Here is a 26,868-nt window from a genome sequence, read left to right on the forward strand (position 1 = left end):
CTAGGATATCCATCCTGGAAAGGAAAGAGGCTGACCCATGGGACAAAGGCCAGCCAGGAGGAGCCTGGCTGAGCTACTTTTTTGTTTTCCTACTCAAGACTCAGTTCTGACCCCATCTGACACAGGGAAGACTTCTTTTCAGACAAAAAATAAAACAAAGTTCTTAGATGAGCACTACAAATCCAAACTAGAAAGTTATTTTATCCTGTCCCTGCATATAAGATAGTGAATTAAAACAGTGCTCTGTAGAGATGAGGAAGGGTGTCCTTGGGAGGATGTTCCTCTTAGCAGGTAGGCCATTGTGCTCCGGGCTGGGTCCCAGCCTTGGAACAGAGTGGTTGGAGCTCTGGGCACAGGGCTTGGCAGCTCCACTAGAGCGGGTTGGAGCTTCTGGTCTTGTCCTTCAAGGCACTGGTGATGACATTCTATTTTCTATGTGTCTGCTGGAGGCCCGTCATGGTTTTCAAGTAATTGTGCTAGACACAGAAAAAGGGAGAAAACAGGAATTGATTAAGAGGTGTGGACTTAGCAGAGACACAGAAGCCATGCAACTCACATTCACCCTATCATACTTCCTGCAAACATCAGTTTCCAGACAAGGATTCCCTCTGACTCTCCCAATTCTATGAGAAATAACATTCTAGTCAAACCCTTTCATCTTAAAGAGTGTGTAAAATTGTTTTAAAATGGTTTGGCAGGCATGTTTAAAAGGAGGCATATGCGTTTCAAGGACCTACTTGAAAGTTTCTGACAGGGAATAGATTCAAAAATAAAAGAAGAGAGTTTTATCTCCAGAGGAGTAGGGGTCTTGGTACTTTTTTTTTTTTTTTTTTTTAAATGACCGGTAAGGGGCCGACCTGTGGCTCACTCGGGAGAGTGTGGTGCTGATAACACCAAGTCAAGGGTTAAGATCCCCTTACCGGTCATCTTTAAAAAAAAAAAAAAAAAAAAAGATGACCGGTAAGGGGATCTTAACCCTTGACTTGGTGTAGTCAGCACCACGCTCTCCCAAGTGAGTGAATCGGCCATCCCTATACAGGGATGCAAACCCGTGGCCTTGGTGTTATCAGCACCACACTCTCCCGAGTAAGCCACGGACTGGCCCTGGGGTCTTGGTACTTTGAGAGGCCCTCCCTCTGCAACTGCAGTCAACTAGATGTTCACAAATTCCACCCTTTTAGTGCATTGCTGGGCTCTTACAGAGCAGATGGGAAAGTGAGCTGAAACAGAAACAGGAGGCAGTAAGCAAGCAAATGCTCAAACTAGCTTCCAATATGGAGATAAATCCTAGATTCCCCACAAGGTGGGGCACTGAACCTGAAGCTCCCACATTAAGCTGGAATTCCTGAAGGGGAGTTAAAATGGTCCTGAGTTGGTAATGCCCGATGGCTAACTGCAAAAAGCAAGTACAAACCCTTTCAGGAGGAAAGTAATCTCAACTTATGTGCTCAGGACTCCTAGAGCTTAAGTTCAATCAAACCTGAGCTCATGATTTAAACACACACAAATGCACAAAGATAAAAGCCACTATGAGAGAGACTCAGCAAAATAGGAAACAGATTTGAACTTGAAAAATCTAATCCTATATATTTCATATATAAAAATATAAGTGAAAGGTTTAAATAACTATAAGATGGAATCAAAAGACCATGGAGGGCTGGCTGGTTGGTCAGAGCACAGTGTTACAACATTATAACACCAAGGTCAAGGGTATGAATCCTGGTATCAGCCAACTGCCAACAACAACACAAAAAGGGAGCATGGAATAATTCAAGTCCAACATCTGCGTAAAAAGTTTGTGCATGGCCATGTCTTAAACATTAAAAACGGCCAATGCAGAGAGTATAGGACTCAAAAAAAAAAAGAAAGAAAGAAAGAAAATACAGAATTCCTCTGTCTAATGATTTAGAATTTAAATTTTTGTCTGAGACTTTGCAAGAATTAGAGAAAATGCAAGGTTTGCCTGGGATATCAAGAGAGAAATTCAGATCGTTCAAATTCAAACCATGCAAATGACTTTGGTTCACCTTTCCTTGAAGTAACTTATGCTAGTTAATGCAAGTCTAAAATAACTTGCAATAAACAATAAAACTTTCGAAGCTCTTTCTACAAAGCCAAAGATTTTTTTTCGTCTTATTCAAAATACAGGATAACCTTACAAACAACTGATCAAAATTAGCCTCACAAATAATAGGACAAAGCAACATCATGTGCCTTCTGCGATCATGTACCAAGAAAAACATAACATCACTTCTGTGGTTTTCCTGCAAAAAACGAATGACATATTTATTTATTTACTTTTTTATTTTTGGTAGTTGGCCAGTATGAGGATGTGAACCGGTGACTTTGGTGTTACCAGCACCACACCACAACTTATATTTATTTATTTATTTATTTATTTATTTATTTTATTTATTTTTTTTTTTTAAAAAGATGACCGGTAAGGGGATCTTAACCCTTGACTTGGTGTTGTGAGCACCACGCTCAGCCAGTGAGCGAACCGGCCATCCGTATATGGGATCCGAACCCGGGGCCTTGGTGTTCTCAGCACCGCACTCTCCCGAGTGAGCCACGGGCCGGCCCACAACTTATATTTAAATCACAAGAAAATTTAGACAAACCCAAACTGAGAAATATTCTACCAAACACTGGCCTGTGTTTAAAAATATCAAAATCATGAAACACAAGGGAAGACTGAGGAATTGTTCTAGATTTAAGGAGACATGGCAACAACTAAAGGAAATGTGTGATCTTAGACTGGATCCTAGACAGAGGAAAGAGAGGAGAATAGCTAGAAAGGACATCATTAAGACAACTGTCAAAAGTTGAATATGAGGGCTGGCCCATGGCTCACTTGGGAGAGTGTGGTGCTGATAACACCAAGGCCAGGGGTTTGGATCCCTATGTAGGGATAGCCGGTTGTCTCACTTGGGAGAGTGTGGTGCTGACAACACCGAGTCAAGGGTTAAGATTCCCTTACTGGTCATCTTAAAAAAAAAAAAAAAGTTAAACATGGATTTTTGATTAAATAATGTTGCATCACTGTTAATATTCCTGATTTTATGACATAAACACTGAAATATTTAGGAGTAAAATAAGCAGAGCATGAAATGTTCTAAAATTCATATTTTAGAATTGGATGGGTCGGCCCGTGGCTCACTTGGGAGAGTGAGGTGCTGATAACACCAAGGCCACGAGTTTGGATCCTATATAGGGATGGCCGGTTGGCTCACTGTCTGAGCGTGGTGCTGACAACACCCAGTCAACGGTTAAGATCCCCTTACCAGTCATCTTTTAAAAAAAAAAAAAAGAAGAGTTTGATGATGGTTGTACATATTTGTGAGTATACTAGAAACTCTACATGAGTTGAAATGAGTTCTACAATTTAAATGGGTGAATCATGTGTTATGTAAATTATATCTCAATAAAGTTGTTTCTTAAAGAATATAAGAGTTTACCAAAAATGACTAAGCATATTTGAAAGAGAACAAAACAGAATTTTTAGATATAGCTGATTAGACACAGTTGAAGAGGGTATTAATGAACTGGAACAGGAATCTAAAGAAGTTACCCAAATTACAGCATAAAGAGATAAGGAGCTGGAAGAAGTAAAAGAGATTTAAGAGATACAGAAAACAGAATGAGAAAGTCTAAAATACATCTAATCAGAGTCCTAGGAGAGACAATAAAAAGAAAAGGAAAGCAGTATGCAAAAAGATAATGGCTCCAATATTCCTTCATGAAAAAAACAAAACGAAACACTCTAACTAGGAACAGAGGAAAACTTCTTCAACCTAATAAAGGGCAAGTTCTAAGATAGAGCCTCTACGTGTGCTACTTAAAGTGTGGTCCTGGACTAGCAGCATGGGCATCATCTGGGAGCTTATCAGAAATGCAGAATCTCAAATGCAGAAGCTCCACCCCAGGCCTGCTGCATCAGAATCTTCATTCTAACAACACCCCCAGTGCTTTGTGTGCACAGTACAGGGTGAGAATTGCTGCTCTATGGGACCTTCAGAATTCTGTTACAAACCACTTCACTCAAGTCTCTTTGAATGGGCTTCAGCTCCTCACAGCTACCAAATCACTAAAGATGTCGGCTTAATCTGAAATGTAAAGAATAAACTCAATTGGGGAAAGAGCTTTCTAATTATGACACAAAATCCAGAAGCTAAGAAAGAAAAGATTAATAAACTCATGCTTTGGTCTGAACATTGGTGTCTCCCCAAAATTCATATGTTGAAACCTAACCCCCATGGTGATGGTATTAAGAAGTGGGGCCTATGAGAGGTGATTAGGTCATGAGAGCTCCTCCCTTATGGATGGGATTAGTGCCTTTATAAAAGAGGCCTGAGGGAGCTTGTTAGCCCTTTGCCATTCTGCCATGTGAGGACACAATCATTAGTTGCCATCTTTGAAACAGAGAGCAAGTCCTCACCAGATACCTAATCTTTTGGCATCTTGATCTTGGACTTCCCAGCCTTCAGAACTATGAGCAGTACATTTTTGTTGTTTATAAATTACCCATCTAAGGTGTTGTTATGGCATCCGGAATGGACTAAGACAACTCGATTTCATTAAAATCAACAAAATAACTACCAAAAAAACCATAAGTAAAATCAAAAGGCAAATGACAAACAGGGGAAAATAGCTGCAACTCATATCATAAAGAGCTAATTTCCCTAATATATAAAGAGTTCCTATAAATAAGTAAAAAAAAAAAAAAAAACCCAACAGTAAAACAGTCAAGAATATGAATAGTTTACAGGAAAAAAATTAAAATGGCTCTTAAACACATGAAAAGAGCCTCAACTTCACCCATAATAAGAGAAATGCAAATTAAAGCTACACTGAGAGACCATTTCTCACCTTTCACATTGGGGGGGGAAAGGGGGGGAATAACATATCTTGTGGCAAGGCTGTGGTGAACAGGCATCCCATATGCTGCTGTGAGGTGCAGATGGTTTCAGCTCTAGGCAGGCAATGTGGTACCAGCCATCAAAAATACAAATATCCTTCTGATAAAGAAATTCACTTTTACAAAATTATGCTTCACATATATTCATAGGTTTGAGTTCACATCTGTATAAGGTTAATTATCATAGCTATATTTGTATTCTTTAAAAGTGGAAGCACAAATTCTGCAAGTGGAAGAGAAAATAAAAATTTTTTTTTTAAAAAGAAAGAAATGGAACCTCTCTAAATGTTCATCAATAAGAGATGGGTTAAATAAATTTTGGTACATCCTTGCAATGGAATACTACTACGCAGCTGTAGAAAAGAATACAGAAGCACCGACAGGTTGACATGGAATGATCTATAGGATGTATTGCTAAGTGGAAAAAGATGCAAAACAATGTACAGGGGAACACTAAAAACAAGTGATGGAGTTCCCAGTCAGAGGGAGTTGCTCGGAACTTGATGGATGGGGGTCAGGGTGTTTGTACTTTCATGCTTTTTTAATATTTGAAACACCTGAATATATCACCTATTGAAAATGTAAATAAATATCTAACCTGATTTTTAAATTTTAAAAATATGTTTAAAAGAATAAGCTCACTTAGGCAGTTACCCCATGTGCATCTGCCACCTGCTGTACAAGCACTGCCTCTGGGCACAGAGGGGTGCATAGCACACAGAGCCCCTCTGTGTTCTGGCTCTAGGCTGGGCATTGGCAGAGTGGGGATACTCTGCTCCAGCCCAACCTGCTCATGGAGGAGAGTCCCAGGCCCAACCTGTGGCTAACACCATGTTTAGCTCTGCCTCAGCTGCATGTGGTCCTCTGTCTGCTGCCTCCTGTGCAAGGCAGCCCCTGTTGAAGAGGTCCTTCTTGACAGGCAGTGGCCTCAGGGGATCCCTGGGCCTTGCCCTTGGCTGTGAACCACACATGGGCTGGCTTAGCACTTACCAGCCATACGCAGGCCAGGCCATGGTCTGTGGCCCCTGTAGGGCCAGCCCAGTTTAGTCTGGAGTTGGCAGAAAACACCCACTGACTGGGTGACTCTGGATCTCCCTGGGCTGGCACCATTCCTCCCCTGCCCCTCTAAAGTAAGAAATGTGATCCTGGGTTTCCTAGTAATGAGGTCCCTGAGACCCCCACCTTCCTGGAGACATGAACCTCCTGAGTTACCTTCTGTTCTGTCTTGACTTTGGCATTGTAGAAGGAGATGGAATCAGGGCCCTCGGGCAGCACGCTCTGCTGTAGCTGGCTGAACCTGTCCTGGTCATCTTCTCCCTGGGAGAGGCCCAGCCCATCACAGTTGCTTCAGATTGGCATTGTCAGCATCCACCCTGGCCAGGTCTGTGGTAGGTATCAAAGCAGTCCCTCACTAGGTCTCTAAACCTCCACCCAGGGCATCTCACAATCTTCCTGCACCCAAGTCTGTCAGCATCCGCACAGACACCCTGTAACTGCCATCTGGACAGAATGGGCCAGGCCAGAAGGATCAGTAGGAAGAGTGGTGTTTTATGTATCCCCATTCCTCGATAAATGAGGAGAGACTTGTACTTGCCCCCTGCCTGGGCCAGCCTTGGGAGAGGCTGGGAGCACCCTATACACAGCAGTATTTGCGGAAAGAAAAGAGGACAAGGGGCACTGCCTACTGCACCGTGCTCAACCATTGCCATGCCCTTGACCTTGGGCGGCTCACCAAAGACACAATCCTGTTGACAGGTACCATGCCTGGCCGGATGCTGCCTCCTGGCTTCAGTGCCATCTGCGTGTCCTCAGGGATGACAAAAGACTCATTGTACCAGATGTCAAATTCTGCAAGAAGGTGGGGAGACAGCACCGTGAAGCGTGAGGGAGTCCCTGAGGATGAAGGTAAAAGCTGTGTGTGCCCGTCTATCTTGTACCTGTTGCAGGCTCACCCCCCTGTGCAATTCCTGCTCCAGGGTCTTACCCAATCCCCATCTCCATTTCCAGCCCTCACAGTCCTGGAAACCACACATCTGAAACCCCAGCCCAGCCTCTGCCTCTGTTGGGAGAAGCTCCGAGGGCGCTTCAGAACTCAGGCTGTGGCCCTGTCCTGAGTCTCCTTGCACATCAGGTGGCCAGCCAACCTTCCCAACTGGCGCACCCATGAGCAGGCGATGGCGACATTGATCCACCAGGCGCTGGCAGTACTGGATCTCAGCCCTGAGGTCACGCAGATCCTGGTACTCGCTGCGGTACTGCTTCTTGAGATCTTTGAGCTTCAGGATCAGCAGGAATTCCTCCTCATCAATGATCATCAGCCCCTTGTTCTCATACTCGCCTGCAGGGTGACAGAGGAGGTCACGGAATGAGGAGACATCCACCTGGGGTGGGGGGAGGAAGGCATTCCAGAAAGAGGGCACAGTGCTGGCAAAGCATGAATACAGGAGACCAGAGGCAGGGCTGGGGAGGTTGGCAAAGCACAAGAAGGCCAGGCTGCCAGAGCATGTCTCACAGGGAGAGGGAGTCAGATCAGTGGGGCCACAATGGCATTTTAGGACAAACAGGAGGGGTCGTTAGAGGAGAGGATAGAGATGGCCCATGCTCCATGCTTATCTTGACCTTAAACCTCATCAGGCACAGATATTTAGTAAGCACCCTTATTATACAAATGTATATATTTTTTTGTAAATCATATACATGAACTACCATCACTGGCTAGTACCACAAGGCACTTGAGCAAGATTCCTTATTAATAGTAGATGTAAATCCACATTTCAAATTCCTTTACTGATTTCAACATTCACCAGCTACCTTCTTGTTAGAGATGATTAGACATCTGTATTGTGTAGATTAGCTGTCAGAGGATTGCAGGGGTGGGGGCGTGTTCAATTATGCTATTAGCCAGTCTCTTTGCATGGACTTTTTTTTTTTTTTAAGATGACCGGTAAGAGGATCTTAACCCTTGACTTGGTGTTGTCAGCACCACGCTCTCCCAAGTGAGCTAACTGGCCATCCCTATATAGGGATCTGAACCCGTGGCCTAGGTGTTATCAGCACCACACTCTCCCAAGTGAGCCACAGGCCGGCCCCTGCATGGACATTTTAAGGTCTGTCAATTTGGTGAGAGTTGTTACTACAAAATAATATGGTGTGCTAAGCCGCTTACTGTCCACTACCTACAGCACCTGAAAGCTTAACAAAGGCATCGTATCAGCCCCTCTCCCCTCCACCCCAGGTGTGGGGCAAGTGAGTTCTACATGTGACCTGAGATGTGTGGCTGGGGTACATCAGGCAGCCCCCAGGTGCTGAAGGAAAGTGTTAGCGTTTCCCCTGATGTTTACTGGGGGAAAAGTAGGATGTGTTAAGTGTCACTGACACCATTAATGGAGAGGCAAGGGTTCTTACCCTGGTATCTGGAGTCGGGGCTCCAGAGTCACCTTTACCAGGTCCCTCACCTTCAATGCAGAGTGATATGCTATGGTTCTGTGGGCTGTGACACATCCTTGCTGTGGCTATTGTGAAAAGCACAAATCCTTTACCGTACTCTGTTGAGATGGGGAGTGACTGTGAACATCTTTTGTACTACCCAGAGGACCTCTGATTATATCCGAGAAAAAACTTAAACGAATTGAACTTAAAGATGATTTTGCATTTTTCTTTTACCAAAGACCGATATTCCAAATACTCTGACCCTGCTGGGCCAATAAGTGGCTGTCAATCATGAGGTACCTAGCATGTATTTTTTTTTTTTTTTTTTTGTCGATATACATTGTGGCTGATTATTGCTCTAGCATGTATTTTTAAAAATGAATTTACTTGGGCTGAGCCCGTGGCGCACTCGGTAGCGTGCTGCGCTAGCAGCGCGGCGTCGCTCCCGCCGCCGCGGGTTCGGATCCTATATAAGAATGACCGGTGCACTCCCTGGCTGAGCGCCGGTCACGGAAAAAAAAAAAAAAAATGAATTTACTTGATTGATCTGTTTTCTCAGAATAAAAGTATTTTAATTTTTATTTTAATAACCAGCAGGAAAATAACTGCTATTATGGGGAAAGAGAAAAAAAAATTTTTAATACTGATAGATAAAATTTTAAATATTTTTAAAATATGATTTATGTCTTCATCTCATCCTTTGAAAACACCCATTTCAGGTATATTTAGGAGTAAACGGTGTGTCAGCATAGCATGCATGTATTTTATTTTAAATATATAAATATGCAATAAGGAGTTGTATGTTCAAAGAAGGTGTGGGCAAAGGAGACAAAGGTGTGTTTGCTGGTCCTGTAAGACTTTCAACGTGTCCCCTCCCTGGAAATTCTGGGTAGGAGCATGTCTGGAGCCACCATCACTGACCTTCTCCAATTTACCAGGCCTTGGAGGGCTTTGCCCTCTGGAGTGGTGTTTCATGGTTGTTCTGCAGGGTATGAGCAAAATGGCCCCAAGAATCTGGAAATAAAGTTGCCCTCTGAGAAGTAAATGAAGTAAATTGTACTGCCTGTGAGTGCGATGATCCACCTGACCTGGAGGAATAAACCAAGTGATATGCAGACATCACTCGTGAAAGCTGGGCTGCAACAGGGTCATTATTTAGCAAGTGCTGTGGATTGATTGAATTGTATGCCCCAAAGTCCATATATTAGAAACTTAACTCCCACTGTAATTGTTGAGGGTGGGAAATCCTATTATAGTAATTGAAAGGTGAGGCCTTGAAAGGTAGTGAGATTGTAGGACCATGCCATGGTGAATGGATTAATAATGGTGGTCATGGGGCGTGGTTCTGAGGGCTTCAAAGGAAAGCAAATGCAAATGAGTCTTTCTCTCTCTGCTCTGCCATTTTCTGCCATGTGAGACCCCTGCATTGCTGTAAAGCCACCACCAAAGAAGGCCCTCACCAGATGTGTTCCCTGGGCTTTGGACTTCCCAGATTCTGAAACTGTAAGCAATAAATTTTGTTTTCTTACAAATTACCCAGTTCTGTGTATTTTGTTATAAGCAACAGAACTGGATTAATACAGCAAGGCAAAGCCCAGTAACCTGTGGTGTGCCCTATCTGGAAAAGGCAATGAAACCGAGCCAAGAATGAGTCACTGTGTGCCCTCTGAACCACCTGTCTCAGAGTTGGGATGGTGGGTTCTGGGTCCTGCTCCATATTTCCTGAGTCAGAACCACTGGCTGGAGGCCTGGGAATCTGCAGTTGACCAGCCTGCTGAGATGAGTCCTCTGCATGCTCAAGCGTGATGGTTCATGGCCCACAGTGCAGGTGTAGGCAGTGCGTGCCAATGGAACAAGGGCACCAGGTCAGGGTAACCAAGTGAGCACCCTCCCTATGCAGGGATTCCGGCTCTTCGAGCCTGAGAACCCCCATGTCACTTGCGCTAGGAGAGGACACTCTTCCAGGCCAGCATGGGTGTCAGGGGTTCAGCATGGGAATGGTATTACTGATAGTGAGTCCCTTAGCCCTCTGGTATCCACACTCTTCTTTCCCTCCTTGGTTTATCATGGTCCCTACCAGCACCCCCACCCCAGACTGACCACCCTGGGCAGTGAGGAGACCACATCAGGACCCAGGGACTTTGCAGGGGTCACCAGCTGCCCATCTCCTGGGGATACTTCTGCAGGACCAAGGGCCTGTTTCTCTGTGGACAGCAGCCCATACCTAGGTCTGAGATAATGCAATAAGGGGGGCCCACAGGCAGAAGCTGGCTGACAGGAAGGGACTCTGTGGCCCCCCGGAGGGCTGACCAGGGCCAAGTGATATGACCTAGGGGTAAAGGCTGCATGCCAGTGCCCCCTGCTGGGTCCCTCCCATCTAGGTCCTCTAGTGCCCAAAGCTGCCCCACTTAGACACTGAGAGCCCACAGCCCCCTAGCCGTCTTCCCATCACATTTACCTTGCTTCTCCCGTAGTGACTTCTGGAAATTTAGTGCCTCCTTGGTCACGTCAATCTCTCGCTTGATAGTATTGATGCGCTGTGTGGTCTCACTCGCCCTTTTCCTCCGTTCGTTCAAGATGGATTTGTTTTCTTTGAAGATGCGATTTATCTCACTACCTCGCTCATTCTTGAACTCCTGAAAGGCGATGGGCTTGGAGGGCGGGGTGCTGGGCCTGGAGGTAGAACAGGAGGCCAAGGAAGGGAGAGAAGTGGGGCGGTTGCCTTGGAGCCACCAGACACTTCATCTTTCCTCCCTGGGGCTTCTGGGGGAAGGAGGCAGAAGTCCTAGGCATCACCTACCCCATACAGAAGCTCAACTTTGTGGGAATCATTCCCTCTTCTCTTACTCAGCACAAAAGGGCACATGGAAAAAGTATAAGAAACAAAAAACCAAACAAAAACCACTCACTACCTACTAGCAACCATACTTTGGTATATTTCCTTCAAAATTTCTTTGATGTATTTTAATGGTTGAGGCCATGCAGAATATATATTTTACATCTCACTTTTTTTGCAGAAGCACTCTTTCATGCTATTAAAAAGTCTTTGAAAACCCCAGTTAATGAGATGAAAGATGAAGTACTGGGGCAGGGGGAAATGGATTGATGTCAGCAACTTACTTGGAGATGCACCAAAAAATAAAACAGACAGATAGAAGGACAGATACATAATGAACAAGTATAGTAACATGTTAAATACAAAACCAACAAGGTGCACTGTACAATTCTTTCAACTTCTCTGCATATTTGGAAATGTTCGCGGGCTGGGGAATAAATTCATCGTACAACCGAAGTGCACAGATAATATTTCACTTAGTGCCTTTTCTCTGATGTTGGCTATTGGAGGTCTTAAAAATCTTTTTTTGCTTTTTAAATTAATGATTCAATGAACATCTTTTTGCATATATCTTGTCCATATCTCTATTTCCTTAGGACAGATTACTGAAAACTCAGTTACTCACTCACCAGGGTAGGGAGTGGGCAGCTGGAGGAAAGAGAAGGAATTACATACTTCCACACTTTCAGCACGTTGTACCTTTTAAGTGCATTACTTATGTAAAAGATACATAATTTTAATTATTTAAATAATTGCTATTTGGAGGGTCTAAAATGATTCCATGTTTAATTGTTTATCTTGGGTGACTCCTGAAGTTGGATCATTTTGCATACACTGTGGTGTTTCTTTTTTTTGGATGATGCTCCTAGTCTTTGCCCATGATCTCCTATTTTATTTCCATTTTATTTCTCTTCTATCTGCAGGCATCCTATACATGTTAAGGGTCACACTCTGGTTTTTGGTTGATCTGGTGCAGGAACTAATGTTAGATGGTTACCTGGGTGGGCGTAATTCCTCCTTTGGGGAGTCTGAGGGAAGTGGCTCAGTGCTGGAGGTTTCTCGGTCCCGCAGAAGCATGTCTTTGACATCCCCATCCTTGGACAATGGGACAAGCTGGGTCTTGGAGGTGGAAAACATGTCCAAGTCCTTGCCACTCACAGGGCTGCTGGCACCTTCCTTTCTTGCTGAGGAGCTGGAAGGAGAAGGCAGGGAAGCCCCAGGGCTCAGTCATGGGCAGTGGGGTATCTCAGACGCCTCAGAGTGACCTTTCTCAGCCCTCACTACTGCAGGTGCCCCACCCCATTCAGCTCCTAGGTGTATGTTGATCGTACACCTAGGTCAAAGGACAAAGAGTATGACCCTAAGTCATGCAGACAGAGAAGAAGAGAAGAGCATTTTTCTCCCTTTTGTCAGAATAAGGAGCCCTCAGCAGCCCCAGCAGGAGACTTCTTTGAAAACTGGGGTCAGTCACCAGGGCTTGAATGTGCATGGGCCTGGGGGATAGGCTGTAGCCTCTCAGGAGCCACCATGGCTGCTGAGGTACTAGTGACACAGGCATCTCTGGGAAGCACTGGTAGAGCCCCTACCCAGGGTGGGTCTTTCTATGGACCAATGGTAAAGCAGGACAGGTCTGCCCTGCTGCTCTGCCTGCTCTCCCCGCCTATGAGTACACCAGCTCCCAGAAAAGTAGCCGCCCTCCCTCTCCAAGCGATGGCACTCAGTGTGTCTTCCCTCCAAGAGAGGCACATCTGAGCAGGACTGCACTGACAGGAGAATGCCCACAGCTCCTCCCACAGTGTCCTCCTCCTTTCTTCTTCTTGTAACAAGCGTGGCTCAGGGACCCTGCCTCATCCCATCTGTTACTGCACTGATTACCTAGTGGCAGAACAGAGAGGGCTAGGGTGTGACTGCTCTTCCCAAAGAGGCAGGAGAAGGCCAAAAGTATCAGCATCCCCTGCTACCTGACTCTTGTCCTGCATGTGACAGTTTCCTACAATCAGCTTGGGCCCATGTGCAGGGATTGCATTCACTCATTCATCTTTACAACAAACCCAATGACTTTATGCTATTACTATTATTCCTATTTTAGGGATGTGGAAACAGAGGCAGAGAGAGGTGCTCATGTCTCATGCAAGGTGAGCCTTTGGGTGTAAGAAGCACAGAGTAGGGAGGTGAGCCTGGATGTCAACTCCAGAGCCTGTGCTCCTGTCCATGGCTACACTGCACCTCCCAGAGAGGCTGGGCTCATTAAGTAAGCCTAAACATTCTTCCCGCCTTGCACATACAAATGAGTCTTGCCTGGAGGGTGAATTGGGGTTTTAGGTGACCTGAGTGCCAGTCAGTGGAAGAACCCTGGAGAGCCAGGGGCGGGGGAAGGGAGAGAGACACCACATGAAGTACCAGAGGCCGTGCGCTCTGGAGTGCCAGCAGGCTTTTCACTGCGACTCTACTAATCAGTGGTGTGACCTTGGGAAGTGACTTCCCCTCCCTGAGCCTCGGTTTTCTTATCAGTAAAATGAAGACATTAACTCCCACTCACAGGACTGCCGTGAGGATGAAAGGTGACTCTTGTGTTATGGCTGGTTACAAACTGGCCCCAGCCTGGGCCCCACAAATTAGCTAGTATCAGCGGCAGCTACATCTGTTGTGACCACCCAGTAGCTGAGACACCAGGGAGAAGCGGGGAAAGAGGAACTGCTTGTGTCCTCCCTTTCACCCCAAGGAGGAATAGGTATTGAGCAGGCAGAGCAGTGAGGTCACTCACCTGAGCTGCTCTTTGAATGTCTTCTTGGACTTGGATTTCCTCCCAGGTTTGGTAGAAAAAGGGGCAAGCCCGAGTCCGAAGCCTTGTCCATCAGGCTCACCCACTAGGTGGCCATCAGCATCCATGAGCTTCGCCTAGACAGAGAGGCCAGCAGAAGGGTCATAAGCTAGATTAAGGGTTTGGGCCCCCTGGGAACCCAAGTGTATATGGCCCAAGGCTCAGGGTGGGCATGTTCACCCCACATACCAAGATTTGGTTGCTGATGCCAGCTTAAAGCTATCCCCAATAGAGCTGTCCCTGACCACTCTACCAAATGTCCACTTTCCACATCAACCCCCCTTACCAGACTGGCACCTCATTCCATACCCTGACGATCTTAAGGCCTGTTTCCAACCTAACTCCAGGAATTTGTCTTGTTTATTACCAGCTACATCTCCAGTTTATTGAAATTCTTTTCAATTCAAAAGTGGGTTACTCTTGTACAGGTCACCCCATGCTCATCCTGGTGTTACCTTTATTTGTTGCAATCCTAGCTTTGGTTTAATGCATGACACGGGCTGCCTCTACAAAGGTCTCGAGATGGAAAATCTGGGGTCAGGGCTGTTGGCAAGAGGCAACTGTGCTTACCTTCTGAACAGCAGAAATGGCTGCAAAGTCATTCTTGTCTATGAGTGTGTACTTCGTGCGCAAAGCAGACTCTATTTCCTGTTCCTGTTGGCTTGGGAGACAGAAGGAGAAAAATGCCTTGACACTGGGGCCATGCTGAACCCGCTGGGGCAAGAACCAAGTACTAGAGAAGAAATCATTTGGGTGAGGCACCTTGTGATGGAACCACGCCCTCATTATGAACCAGACTAGGAAAAAGAACTCACCCCACCCCCTCCAATGCACACACCCATTATCCACCCCAAAACCTGCAGGGGCCACCCTTATGTGCGTGGTATGTCTGCTCCAAGATGACATTTAACAAGAACTGTAAGCCTGATTTGTGACATGCTCAAACAGGCCAGTCAGAATCATGTGAACAGCTTTTGTGACATCGCCCATCATGAGCCACTCAGGCTATGGGCATGTCTATACCCAAATAAACCACAAACGCCTCCTGGGGTGGGATGGTGGGGTGGGGAACATGATGCCCTGCTTTGGGCACACTCAGGGCTGGCACTCCATAAAGACCTTCTGCCCAATTAATGAACTCAATAAACATTCACCAGGGACCTGGGCACACCCTGAGGACTCTGATCTATCCAGTTCCTCACACATGAGAGATAAGAGTGCTCTTGGAGGCAAGTGCCCAGACCACGGGAAATGAAAATGTCAGCCTGATGTAGGAGTGAGGTGGAGTGTGGGAGCATCCCTCACCTCAGAACTACCCGGAACTGGTTGAATACCTCCTGGATCTGTCTGAGGTTTATTATCTGATGGGAAGAGAACAAGGCAGAGGTTAGACTACGGGCACCAGGGGACTAGGCTGTGTCTATGTTAGTGGAGAAATCAGGACTCCTTGGCTGAGCCCTGGATCAACTGTCTTGCGAAGAGAACATGCACAAACAGCCTCTCAGCAAAGTGGCAGTCAAGCCCTCCTCAAGAGCAGAGAAACACCTGATTAGTAGCTTTAAAACTAAGTATTTACTGAGGCTATAAAAACCACCTTTTCTATAGGTGGAGATCTCTGTAAGACAAAAATGACTCTACACCATGAAAATACTTTCTAAGAAACAAATTTTAATAAAATTTATTTCTTTGGCTCTCTACTACTTCCAAAAGATTTAGCCTGCAGTCTTCAGATGGAGCCCATCTAAGAATGATTCTGCGTGGACACAGACACAAACACTCTTGTGGCTGGAGGAAGGTCATTGGTCTCCTTCGTGGCCCCAAAGCCCACAAGCCCTCAAAGAGTTAGCCTGAAACTGCCCCTACTGGGAAAACCAGAAGAGCCCATCCCTTGGTTGTCCCTGGCCTGCCTCTCGCAGCTGCCCACAGTAACAGCCAGGGGGCCTGCCCATGTGGCTCCCTGATGCAGGGTTTGATGGCCTGCACTGTAAAAACAGGATGAGTCTTTTCCCCTGAGGGCCCTTATGTGGCTGCTGTTTCCCCTTCCTTGGTCCACTCCAACATAGGACCTGGGGTCTGCCTTGTAGACAACCAGCATGACCACCATCCCTTATCAGCGTCATTCCACAGGGGAGTGCCAAGCTCCCGAGGCACCAGCTCAGTTAATCCCAGCAGGGTTTCCCTCCCCACTGTACAGGTGAGGCCACTGAAGTACACCAGGTTGAGCATTTTGCCAAGGTCACTCAGTGAGGAGGCAGCTGAGCTGGGATCTGATGCTGGGCAGCCTAGCTCCAGGGCCTGTGTTTGTGCCCCTGAGATGAACCACCTCCTATACACAAATGTGTTCAAGACCACTGGCCACTGGCCACTCCGTGCAGCCCCACAGTCTTGTGACCCTAAACATGGAAGCTGAGGCTAGGGTGGGCTGAGAGCCTCTGCCACCAGGGCTCTAGCACCACCTTTCACCCACCGTACCCAGTCAGTGTGAGGTTCTGGGGCCAGCGTAGCATGGGTGTGCCCAGGACAGGGAGGCCCAGGCCAGTTGAGGCAGCGGTCTCACAGAGAAAATCCTTACATCGATTTCGTCCAGTGTTCCCTCCAGGTACCTCCGCACTTGGGAGTTGATCTCAGCAATCTGGATTTCATCCATGGGGTCGTAAGTTACAAAGGTTCGGTTGGCCTTGAAGGAGAATGAAGAACATGTAGATAAGTAACAAGGAACCTGAGTCCAAGCAGGAGCAGCAGGGACCATCTGAGAGCCAAAGTAGGGAAGATGGACACAGGCTCTGGCTGCCCAAGTGGACTCTGTTCCTTCACCAGCTGGTCCTGGTGGAGAGGACCTGGGACACAGGCCAGGTGCTTGGGTCAGGGCATGACAACAGGGTGAGGGAGAGAAGGAAGACCACTGGACATGGGGCCTACTACTCCAGACAAGAAAGGTATGCTTGCTGAGCACCAGCAGATGCTGGAGAATGAGGACCATGGGGTGGAGGGTGGGGAGCAGAGGGGCACTGCCTCTGCTTTGACCATGAACCCAGGCAGGCCACTTGAAGACTCCACCCCTACTCTTGCCCTCATGGCCCCCTGCTGCTGCCCCTGTCCCACCACCAAGCCTGCCCCACCTCCCTTGACCTTGACCTATCATGCTGTCTCCTCCTGGCCCCAGTATCTCAAGTCTCCCCCTGCCCCAGCATCTCCCCCATCCTCCACTGCCTCTCGCCTCTTACCAGGCTGTCATGGATGGCCAGCTCCTGCTTGAGCAGTGCTAGTTCCTTCTCCAGGTTCTTGACCATTCGCTGCCAGGGAAACATAATTGGGGGGGATGACAACAGAAAAGGTTGTCAGAGAAGCTACCCTGCCTCTTCCACATCAAACGCATGATTCCTCATTCTGTGCCCAGACATGTAGCCATTCCTGATAATCCCTGGGGTGTGCTTTCAGTTTCTGGGTAATTTCCTCCCCACTGGTGATCCTTCCCCAACTGGGGTGAATTTAGGATCTGAGAGTGCCTCAGCAGACCCCTGCCCTTTACCTCTTCCAGCAGAGGAGACTTTAAACAGAGTGAGCACAGGCCACAGGGCTACCTCAAACCACAACTCCCAGGAGCTCCAGGCTCTTTCCAGTATACCAAGACAATGGCCCTTTCAGTGCAGCCTACGGGGCTCCAGGATGCTTTCTATACACAGTCATAACCTTGTCCTTTCTGAACACTGCATGAACATATCACCATTCCCCAGTGATAATCATGTATGTCACCTTTAATTTTTTGCTTCTCCAAACAATGTTGCAAGAACATCTTTGTACTTACATTTCCCTATAGATTTCTGTAGGATAACACAGTGAACTATGAGGTTCTATGTGATCAGTCCCCATTGCCTCTTTTCTACTGCTCTCCCCTGGCTCACTCCACTCCCACCAAACTGGTACACTCCCACCTCTGCATTGCCTGTCCCCTCTGCCCAGGGATATTCTTCTCCCAGGTATTTCTTTGACTCACTCCCTCACCTTCTTAAAAATGTATGTTCAAAAGCTTCTAAATTAGGTGCACCACAATCACCCTGTTTAAAATTGCAATCCCCTCCCCTTCCCCGCACCACTCGTTTAAAACATATCTAATTGTTTTTCATAGCATGTATTACCTTCTAGCATACTCTAGACTAGTGCCGTCTAATAGAACTTTCTGCAGTGATGGAAACGTTCCATATCTGTGCTGTACAATATGGTAGCTATGAGCCACATACAGCTATTGAACACTTGCAATGTAGCTAGTGGGACCAAGGGAGTGAATTTTAATTTTAATTAATTTAAATAGCCACATGTGAGTAGCAGTTACTGTGCTGGACAGTGAAGCTCTAAAACTTACCTATTTATTGTGTTTGTTATTATGTATCACCCCTACCCCCAGCAGACTGTAAGCTTAGACAGAGATTTGTGTTTCTACTCCTACAGTCATGTATCCTAAGGGCTTCAGAAAGTGCCTGGCACATAGTAAGCACTCCATAGATTTTAGGTGAGTGGATAAATGATACATTTTGAGAAGCAGAATTGCTAAGTATTTTACATTTGATAGATACTGAGTGTCTTCCATCAAAGAGGCATAAGGGACTTCATGCTGAGAATCCTCACTGAGAACAACAGGGCTTCCTTTAATTGCCATAAAAGGGCAACTGGAGGGAACCCCTGACCACCTGGATCCCAGGACTTGGTGACCAAAGCTGTGACCATTCCACAGCCCCACTGGCCCTCTCCCAAACCAAAGGCCTGATGCACTCTAGCCCTCATCCAGCTAGGTCACATTAGCAAGGGGTAACAGACCCCTGGCATCCTGGTGGCTCTGAGCCAATTTAGGCACAAAGCCTGGGACTCAAAGTATGTGACTAGGGTAAAATCCTGCCTCTTCCCCTCTGGAAAGCCCCAAGAAGGTCTCCTTTAGGTGTGGACTTCCTGTGGGGTCAAGGAGAGAGGCTTGGTGACCAGCCCACCAATCTCCATCCCCACCTCCTCCTAGCTCTAGAAAATGCATCATGTCCCAGCTAGGGAAACTCTGGCTGAGCTGTCAGATGCATCCAGCTGGATGACTATGTTCAGTGTGGCACAGGGGAGCCAGGCTTAGACATCTGGACCAATCAGGAGGTGCTGTGGGGAAACAAACTATCTGCTCTCACAGGGCACCAGCCTCCAAGACATACCCTAAGAGCATGGGAGCCGCGTCTGCTAATGCCTGGCAGTCTCAGTGGCCTCCAACTTGCTTTCTTCTACTGCCTGGAGAGCAGCTGCCTGGAAACACCAGGATGGAGCACAGAACAGGGTCTGGCAGCAACTCCTTTATAAAAATCGGGGGCATTTTTTGGATGGAAGAAATGCCTTGGAAACAGCACAGACTCATGTAGGTTCCTTGATGGTCAGGTGTTTTCATCATAAATGTAATAAGGATAATTCAGATAAATCAGAGGGTTCTGCTTAAGTTCTGCACTAGGCTTTGGGGCAGCTCTCAGCTTAGGTACTTTCCCAATTTTTCCTTTTGGGTGGCTGGCCAGTAGGGGGATCCAAACCCTTCACCTTGGTACTACCAACACCGTACTCTAACCTACTGAGCTAATAGGCCGGCCCCTAGTTTCCTGATTTTGATTCCATTGCAGCCTGCAGGTGTATTTTCTCTTGGCAGAGTGAGATACACCAAGTCTCTCTCTGCTGTCTGTTTATACCTGAAGCTCACAGTCCTTTAGAATCACCTCATAGAATCACAGACTGAGTGGGAGGGTCACCAAAGTTCATCAGTTCAACATCCTTGTTCACAGATGAGGATCTGAGGCTCAGAGCATCTGAGCAACTTACCAGAGAGAGCTGGTGGCAGAGGTGGATTGGGGACCCAGTCTCCCACTTACAGCCAGCCCCACCAGCCAAAGAAATTCGGCAGGAACTATTCCACTTCCTTGAAAACAGCATCAATGCTGAAGATGGTGCTGAAATGACCTGGGAATACTGGTTACAGTCTAGGAAATGCAGCAATCAAAATATTTTTCCATGTCTCCCAAGAATGCATGTTTATAAAGAAAAATACTTATCAGAAAGATTATAAACACATGCATATTGGATGTCATGGAGACTCAGTTGTCCAGGACCAACAATGCAGATTTCAGAACAGAAATTATATCAAAGAGCATGCACCATCCACCTAGCCAGGTTCACAGGTGGTAATGTGATAATTCTGAAATAAGAGAACACCAAATAAGAAAAAAAGAAGAAAAGTTGCAAGACTGCAAAAAAGCATAGAAAATAATGCCATAAAACCTGGGCAAACCACCTCAAAATCTGACTTCAACAGCATGGCTTTGGTTCATTTTGGTTTTTTTTAAGAAGTAAAACATTTCAAACAAATAGCCCCTGTGCACCCCACTCCAAGTTCACTCCCCTGCCATCCAGAGGGAACCTCTGGACTCAGTTTGGTCTTTTCACTCTTATGTTCCTTCTTTTACTGCACACACATATATCCACTAATGATGATTAGCATTGCCTTGCATGTTTTTATACTTGTTATAAATAACAGAAGCTGTCGTTTGGTCCCCTTCAATCCTCCAATCTTTCTCTCACTTGAGATTTATCTATGCTGGTAGCTGTAGCTCTGGCTTTCTTACTCCATAATTCACTTAGCTACTCTCCTGTTCAAGGATATTGGTTAGGTCTCCAATTTTTCACTATTATGATATGCACTGTGAGCACCATTCTTTTGTATGTCTCTTTACGTGCATATGTGAGAATGTCTCTAGTCTCTACGCCTGGAAGCTGCACCACTGCTCTGTAGAAGTGAGAACAGTGCTAGCAAACATGTACTGACCATTTCTTCCAGGACAGCATTGCACTCCGAGGTTTCTACACATTATCTTATTTTTCACAAGATCTCTTTGACAGTTGATTCTGTTATTTCTCCAATTTACAAATGAAGAAACTGAGCCTAGAAAGGCTAAGAATTTTAGGGCTAGCTGATTAGCTCAGTTGGAAGTGTGGTACTGATAACACCAAGGTCAAGGGTTTGGATCTCTGTACCAGCCAGCCACAAGAAAAAAAAAGAAAAAAAAAAAAGAAAGTGTAAGTATTTTGCTGAGGTTATACAGCTAATGAAGGAAAAAGCAGGTTGCTGGACCCAGGACAGCCCAAACCAGGTGCCAGGGCTTTAACTAGTAGGTCAGTGGTTCTCAAAGTGTGCCCCCAGAGCAGCAGCAGCAGCAGCAGTAGCACCTGGGAACTTATCAGAAATGTAAATCCTCAGGCGGCACTCCAGACCAAATCAAGAACTCTGGGAATGGACCCAGTGACCTGTGGTTCAACAAGCTGGCCAGGCATTCTGATGCCTGTTCAAGTTTGAGGACCACTGCTCTGAGGTCCACTCCCTTCCCAACCTCCAAACCATGGATTAGTTCCACAGCGCCACAAGGACTGTTGTTTTCCTTCAGGATTTAGAACCTGGAAAGTTTAACTGGTTTGAAATGAGCTTAGGGTGTGCATATGCTTTGGTCTCCATAAACTACGATTACATAAGCATCTTAAAGGAAAGCCAAATTATCAGTAAATGCGTTTTTACTTTACTAGATGTTGCCAAAATGTTCCCTAAAGTGGTTGTATCAGTTACACTCTGACCAGAAATGAATATGAGTTCCTGTTTCTCTACATTCTCATCATCATTTTGTGTTGTCAGAAAAATTCTAATTTTTGCTAGTTTGAGGGTGGAGTTCCACTGAGGTTTTAGTCTGCATTTCCCTGGTTAATGACAATGCTCTGCATTCCCTCTGATTGGTCAGCTCTGCTTGCTAGGAGGGGTCACTCAATGAGGAAAGAGATTCTGTAGTGACATAGCCAGGTGATTCTCAGAGATTTTCCATGTTGATTTAGCTCTGAAAGTTAGCTCTAAGGACATCTCATGTAGAAGTCCAGAGTACCCAGAGTTCCAGGAGACCCACACAAGAACTGGATGGTGGCCTGACCTAGCCCTTTCACCTCTGTGGCAGCCCTGAAGCGTCTCCAGGGACTCTGAAGACTTTGGCCTATCCCAGAGGGGAAAGGGACTGACCCAGGGCTGCATGGGTATCTTTAGTTGAGGTAGGAAGGGAAGCCAGGCTTGTGGAACCCAAGTAGCAAATCCATATACCTTCCCACAGTGGGGCACCTGCCCACAAGCCCCTTAGTACCTCAGCGTCATACTTCTCATTGACGGCAGGCTCAGTGGTGACCAGCTTCATCCTGCTGGCAAACCGCAGTGAAGACAGCTGAAAAAACAGACCAGGCAGATGACAGATGGCTCCCCACTAAAATGAGACCCCAGGAGACCAGCCTTCTCAGAGACCCTGCCTGCCCTCTCCTGGCTCTTCAGGCTTCCTTGCCAACCTATGTTGGTTCACTTCCCCAAAAGGACACTGGTCAAAAGGGCTCTTGGCAATGAGGTCCCCCAGTCGGGTAGGGAGTGGAGCAGGGAGAGCAGGACGTTGACAGAGGGCACATATTGCAGGCTGGTCCTCGTTTTGTACACTATGAGGATACACGCCAGTCTATTTCCTCACCCAAACCTAACCATCTTCTACCTCTAGGCCTTTGCTCAAGTGACCCTCCCCCACCCACCACTGAGAGTGCCCTTTCCTCTCCTGGTACCGTCTGCCTTCTCACCTTCCCCTATCTCCAAGGCCCAGCTGAAAACCAGCTTCCTCCTTGAAGCCCTCCTGTCTCTCCTTCACATGAAAAGTCTCTGACCCCTGCCCTCCTTCACATGCTTTTCAGGGTCGAGACTGGCAATATCCAACAGAAATATAATGCAAACCACAAATGCAAGCCATATATGTAATTTTAACTTCCCTAGTAGCCCTATCAGAATAGGTAAAAAGGAGCAGGTGAAAGGAATTCTTGTATATTTTAAACTTTAACCCAATATATCCAAAATATTATGATTTCAACATGTAATCAACATTTTAGAATTATTGAGATATTTTACATTTTTTTTTCTGTACTAGGTCTTTGATGTGTATTTTACTCTGACATGTATTTTACTCTTTTACTATATGTCAGTTTGGACTGGCCACACTTGAGTGCTCAGCAGCTACAGGTGGTCTCTGACTGCCATAGCAGACAGTGCAGGTCTAGGCCCTGAGCAATGTGCTCACACTGTACCCTGCTCAGACTCCCTGAGCATCTGCCAGGAAGGCAGATGCTCTGGCCCACTGTGGGGTGGGCTCAGTGGTCTGAATGGGAATGAGTGGTTCTGCCACCTCAGGGGTGGGAGGGAAGTGATCTCCAGCCACAGATGCTCAGAGACACTGTTCTGAGGCGTGACCACTCTAGAGTGATGAAGCCTGGACTCAGCCTACCAGCCTCAGCCAAAAGTGTAATCCCCACCATCCATGAGCAGTCTCTGCAGAATTTGGACTAAAAGATTTCACTGTTACCACAGAGAGTGTGCCCCTATGGCTTTGTCCTCTATATATACTTCCCTCAGGGTCCTCACTGCTACCAAACCACAAGGCCATGTCAGGACAGGACTGCTCTCTCAGCCTCCCTTCAGCAAGGTTTATGGCTGTCTCACGCAACCCTGCATCAGATGTCTGGGGTCTGAGCCTCCCAGACTGTCAACAGAAGGCCCTCAGCTTGCTCAGCTCTTCATTCTGTGAGATGATGGGGAGGTGAACTGATGCCAACTGAGGGTAAAGCCAACCCTTCCACAGTCCCTGCTATGGGTCAGGCTCCATTCTAGGCACTTTATGTGTGTTAATTTATTTAATACTCACAACTCCCTATAAAGTAGGAGAACCATCAGCCCCGTTTTACAGATGAGTGCATGAAAACACTGAGAGGTCAAGCAACACAGCTGAGGCCACAGAGCTGGTCAGTGGTAGCACAGGAATTCAGTGCAGGCACTCTGGCTTCTGAGTCTGTGCTCTTAACTGCTGGGAAGAGGAGGATCCACAGGAAACCCCTTCTAGTGCCCTGGGTGAGGACTGGGGTAGTGCCTGGGATGGGCCAGAGCAATGGTTTGCCAGGTGATGGGGGAGAGGTAAGGGCATCCTGACAGAGGGACAGTGTGCCCCAAGTGTGAGGGAGGAGAGATCCAGGTCAGTATCTTGGGGGGACTGAGACAAACAATGAGAGGGTGCCCCAAGAAGAGACCCCATGTGTGCCAGCAGTGGAACTGAGAAGACCTCGAATGCCTGGAGAATCACGATTTCTCCCATAGGGACAGTGCATGGTAAATGCTGAACTTGAATGAAGGGAGGCAATGGAATGCACTATTTAGCCTTTGCTACTTGGTGGCAAAGTCAAAAATTCAACTCAACAGAGTTCTAAAATTTGTGTGCATACTGGTTGGCTTCTATGTCTTTGGCAAATCACTAGTGAGTAGAGATTATTTGCAAAACAGGTAAAAGGAGACCACTGGGAGAAACGAATCCCTGTTTAGAAGCATATTCCAAAACAGACTGTGGGGTCTCCTGGGCCCACAGAGTGATGCCTTGGGGTCCCACCAGAGTCCCACTGAAGGGGAAGCCAGACAGGGGTAATTATGGCTGGAGGCCCACGAGGCAGCCACATGTGCAGGCACTTGAGAAACAGCTCAGACGCTGTGCCCCACTGCGTCAATGTTATATGACAGGTGGAGGGCTCCTCCTTGACAGTGAGGAGCAGCCAGTGGCAGCAGGAGGCAGGCCCTGAGAATCCAGCCTCATACCATACTGGGCTGACTCACGTGTCAATGAAGGGCCCTGAAATGAAGAGGGCTCAGAGGGGGATGGGTCGCCCGGAAGCGGCACAGAGGAAGGACTAAAAAGGCTCTTCCTTGGGCAGTCTAGTGGTTAAGAGCCCTGCCACTGATCACCTGCATGACTTCCGACAGATCTCACAACTTCTCCATAAAGTCAGGGGAGATCTGCCTTGCAGGGTCACTGGGAGACTTAGTTATGAGGTGTATACAGTGAGCCCTCAGGAAGAGGTCCACCATTACAAGTGCTATTGCTTCTGTGCGGGGCCAAATCAGACTGTCCTACTCCAAGCACAGTAGCAAGAGTGGCCACAACTCCATCACAGTGGTTACTCATGCACACGAACGCAGTGTCACTGCATAAAGCAACACAATCCATGACAGAAACATTTTAAAAATTTTAAAACATTTGGAGCAGAGACTCATTAGCTTCCACACTCCCAATTTACCTTTGTCCCAAACCCTGAGACTCCTTCAACAGCTCCTCTGGGTTCAGTCCTGGGCAGAGACCCCGAGTAGTATGGGCGCAAGCCCCTGGGGCCTTCAGGTACCAGGAGAGTTGCTTCCTGTGCTGTGACCATATCAAGGGGTAGGTATGAGGAGAGAGAGGGGGCTTCCACTGTCTTTGAGGGCATCTTAACAAGGCCTCCAGGAGGCCCAAGTATCTTATGGCTCCTCTTGGGGTTCAACCATGCTTTGTTATGAGCTGAGACCAGGAGGTTCCTGAGGCCTTCCTCTGGGGATGCTGCCTGCATGTCAGCTGGAGCTCCCCTCCCTGGCCTCCCAAGTCCCAGGGCGCTGAATGCATGGCAGAATCGCTCCCCCTGGAAGCTGAGACAGTCCCTAATGCACACATCTGAGAGGCCCTACAGGTGTGTCCTGCCTCACAGCATCTCTGGAAATACCCCTTTTCACCTAAGTGGATTCTCCAGATGACTGAAACTTGCCTTAAATATCTGCACTTGAAAAGTGAAATGTCTAATGACAGCTTTCCAAATCTGTCTTATTTATGTGTGGCACTTCAGAGGAGGGGGTAGGTGGCAGCCTGGAGGTGCACAGCTGTGTAGACTTACCTGTGTCACTGAGTCAGACACTTATTCCTGCCTCTGATTCTCACTAACTTCTCTCCTCCCCAGGCTACCTGTGTCCTGCCATTGGGTTAGTCTCCCTGAGTCACACCTCTGGCCACAGCCCTCCCCTACTTAAATTCTGTGATGGCTCCAGCCACCTACAGGAGAACAGCCAAGGCCTCAGCCTAGCCACCAGGCCCCTGTGGTTTCTTTTCTTCCTCTTCTTCCTGAGCCCTCCCCTCAGTCCCACTATTACCTCTTCCAGGAACACCTCTGCTTATCCTACCACCAGTCCTTTAACCCCAGCCAGCTCAGTGCCCACATTTCACCACCCTAGCTTAAGGAAAAATCCTCCCTCTCCTCACCCCAACCCCCAGCTTCCTCTGAAGTTCTCCATCTGGGCCTCTGACATTATGTAGGGCCATGGCTTCTCTCTCATCCTGGGGCAGGAACTCTGAGTTTGAAGGCCATGTATGACTCATTTCTACCAAGCTGCTCCCCACTTACCATCTTGTACATGGCAGGCATTTAATACCTACCTACTCATACCAACCTTATAACCACACCCTGGGACCTTGTGGTGTTTTCAAGATGTTTAGACATGTGTGATTATGAAGAACAAGTAATCAGCTATCCTTCTCGATCCCAATTCACAGGAGCAGCACCCAATGAGTAACAATCCTTGTCCCTACAAAGCTGGCCTCAGCCTCCTCTCAGCACAGTCCCTCATGCTGAGCCTGCCTCCTGCCCTGCCTCTTCCTCAACACAGCTTGGTACTTGATGTCTGGACCCTGGCTCTGGGCCCCTTCAGCAATTCTGGCTAAGATGCATTCCCCAGATCCTCCCACTCTTAATGATGCCTCTGGCTAGTGTGCCCAGCCCTGGCACCCAAGAGGAGGGATTCCAACCTGGTCACACTGGCTGGCTGTACATACCGTTTCTTCCAACTGGGCAGCTTCTCCATAGATGTTTGTCACAAGGACCATATTGCAGTTTCCCCCTGCAGAATGCAGGACACAGAAGGGCCATGAACCATGTGGGTTTTCTGCCAAAAGACTCCTTTGG

General features: G+C 47.1%; 1 protein-coding gene across 1 annotated transcript in view; it reads right to left on the reverse strand.

Annotated features, from left to right (window-relative positions):
- Positions 1-218: 218 nt before the first annotated feature.
- KIF9 (kinesin family member 9) overlaps positions 219-26,868 on the reverse strand; it is a 55,986-nt gene continuing 29,336 nt past the window's right edge. The window contains exons 9-21 of the mRNA XM_063114314.1: positions 26,739-26,803; positions 22,185-22,262; positions 17,229-17,297; positions 16,577-16,681; positions 15,310-15,365; positions 14,575-14,665; positions 13,948-14,081; positions 12,181-12,375; positions 10,806-11,020; positions 7,080-7,256; positions 6,651-6,766; positions 6,131-6,235; positions 219-476 (exon numbers count right to left, since the gene is read on the reverse strand). Coding sequence (XP_062970384.1) covers positions 426-476; positions 6,131-6,235; positions 6,651-6,766; positions 7,080-7,256; positions 10,806-11,020; positions 12,181-12,375; positions 13,948-14,081; positions 14,575-14,665; positions 15,310-15,365; positions 16,577-16,681; positions 17,229-17,297; positions 22,185-22,262; positions 26,739-26,803 — 1,457 coding nt within the window. The 3' untranslated portion in view covers positions 219-425. The remainder of the gene's footprint in view (positions 477-6,130; positions 6,236-6,650; positions 6,767-7,079; positions 7,257-10,805; positions 11,021-12,180; positions 12,376-13,947; positions 14,082-14,574; positions 14,666-15,309; positions 15,366-16,576; positions 16,682-17,228; positions 17,298-22,184; positions 22,263-26,738; positions 26,804-26,868) is intronic.

Source organism: Cynocephalus volans, chromosome 11 (assembly GCF_027409185.1).
Source record: "Cynocephalus volans isolate mCynVol1 chromosome 11, mCynVol1.pri, whole genome shotgun sequence".
Lineage (NCBI taxonomy): Eukaryota > Metazoa > Chordata > Mammalia > Dermoptera > Cynocephalidae > Cynocephalus > Cynocephalus volans.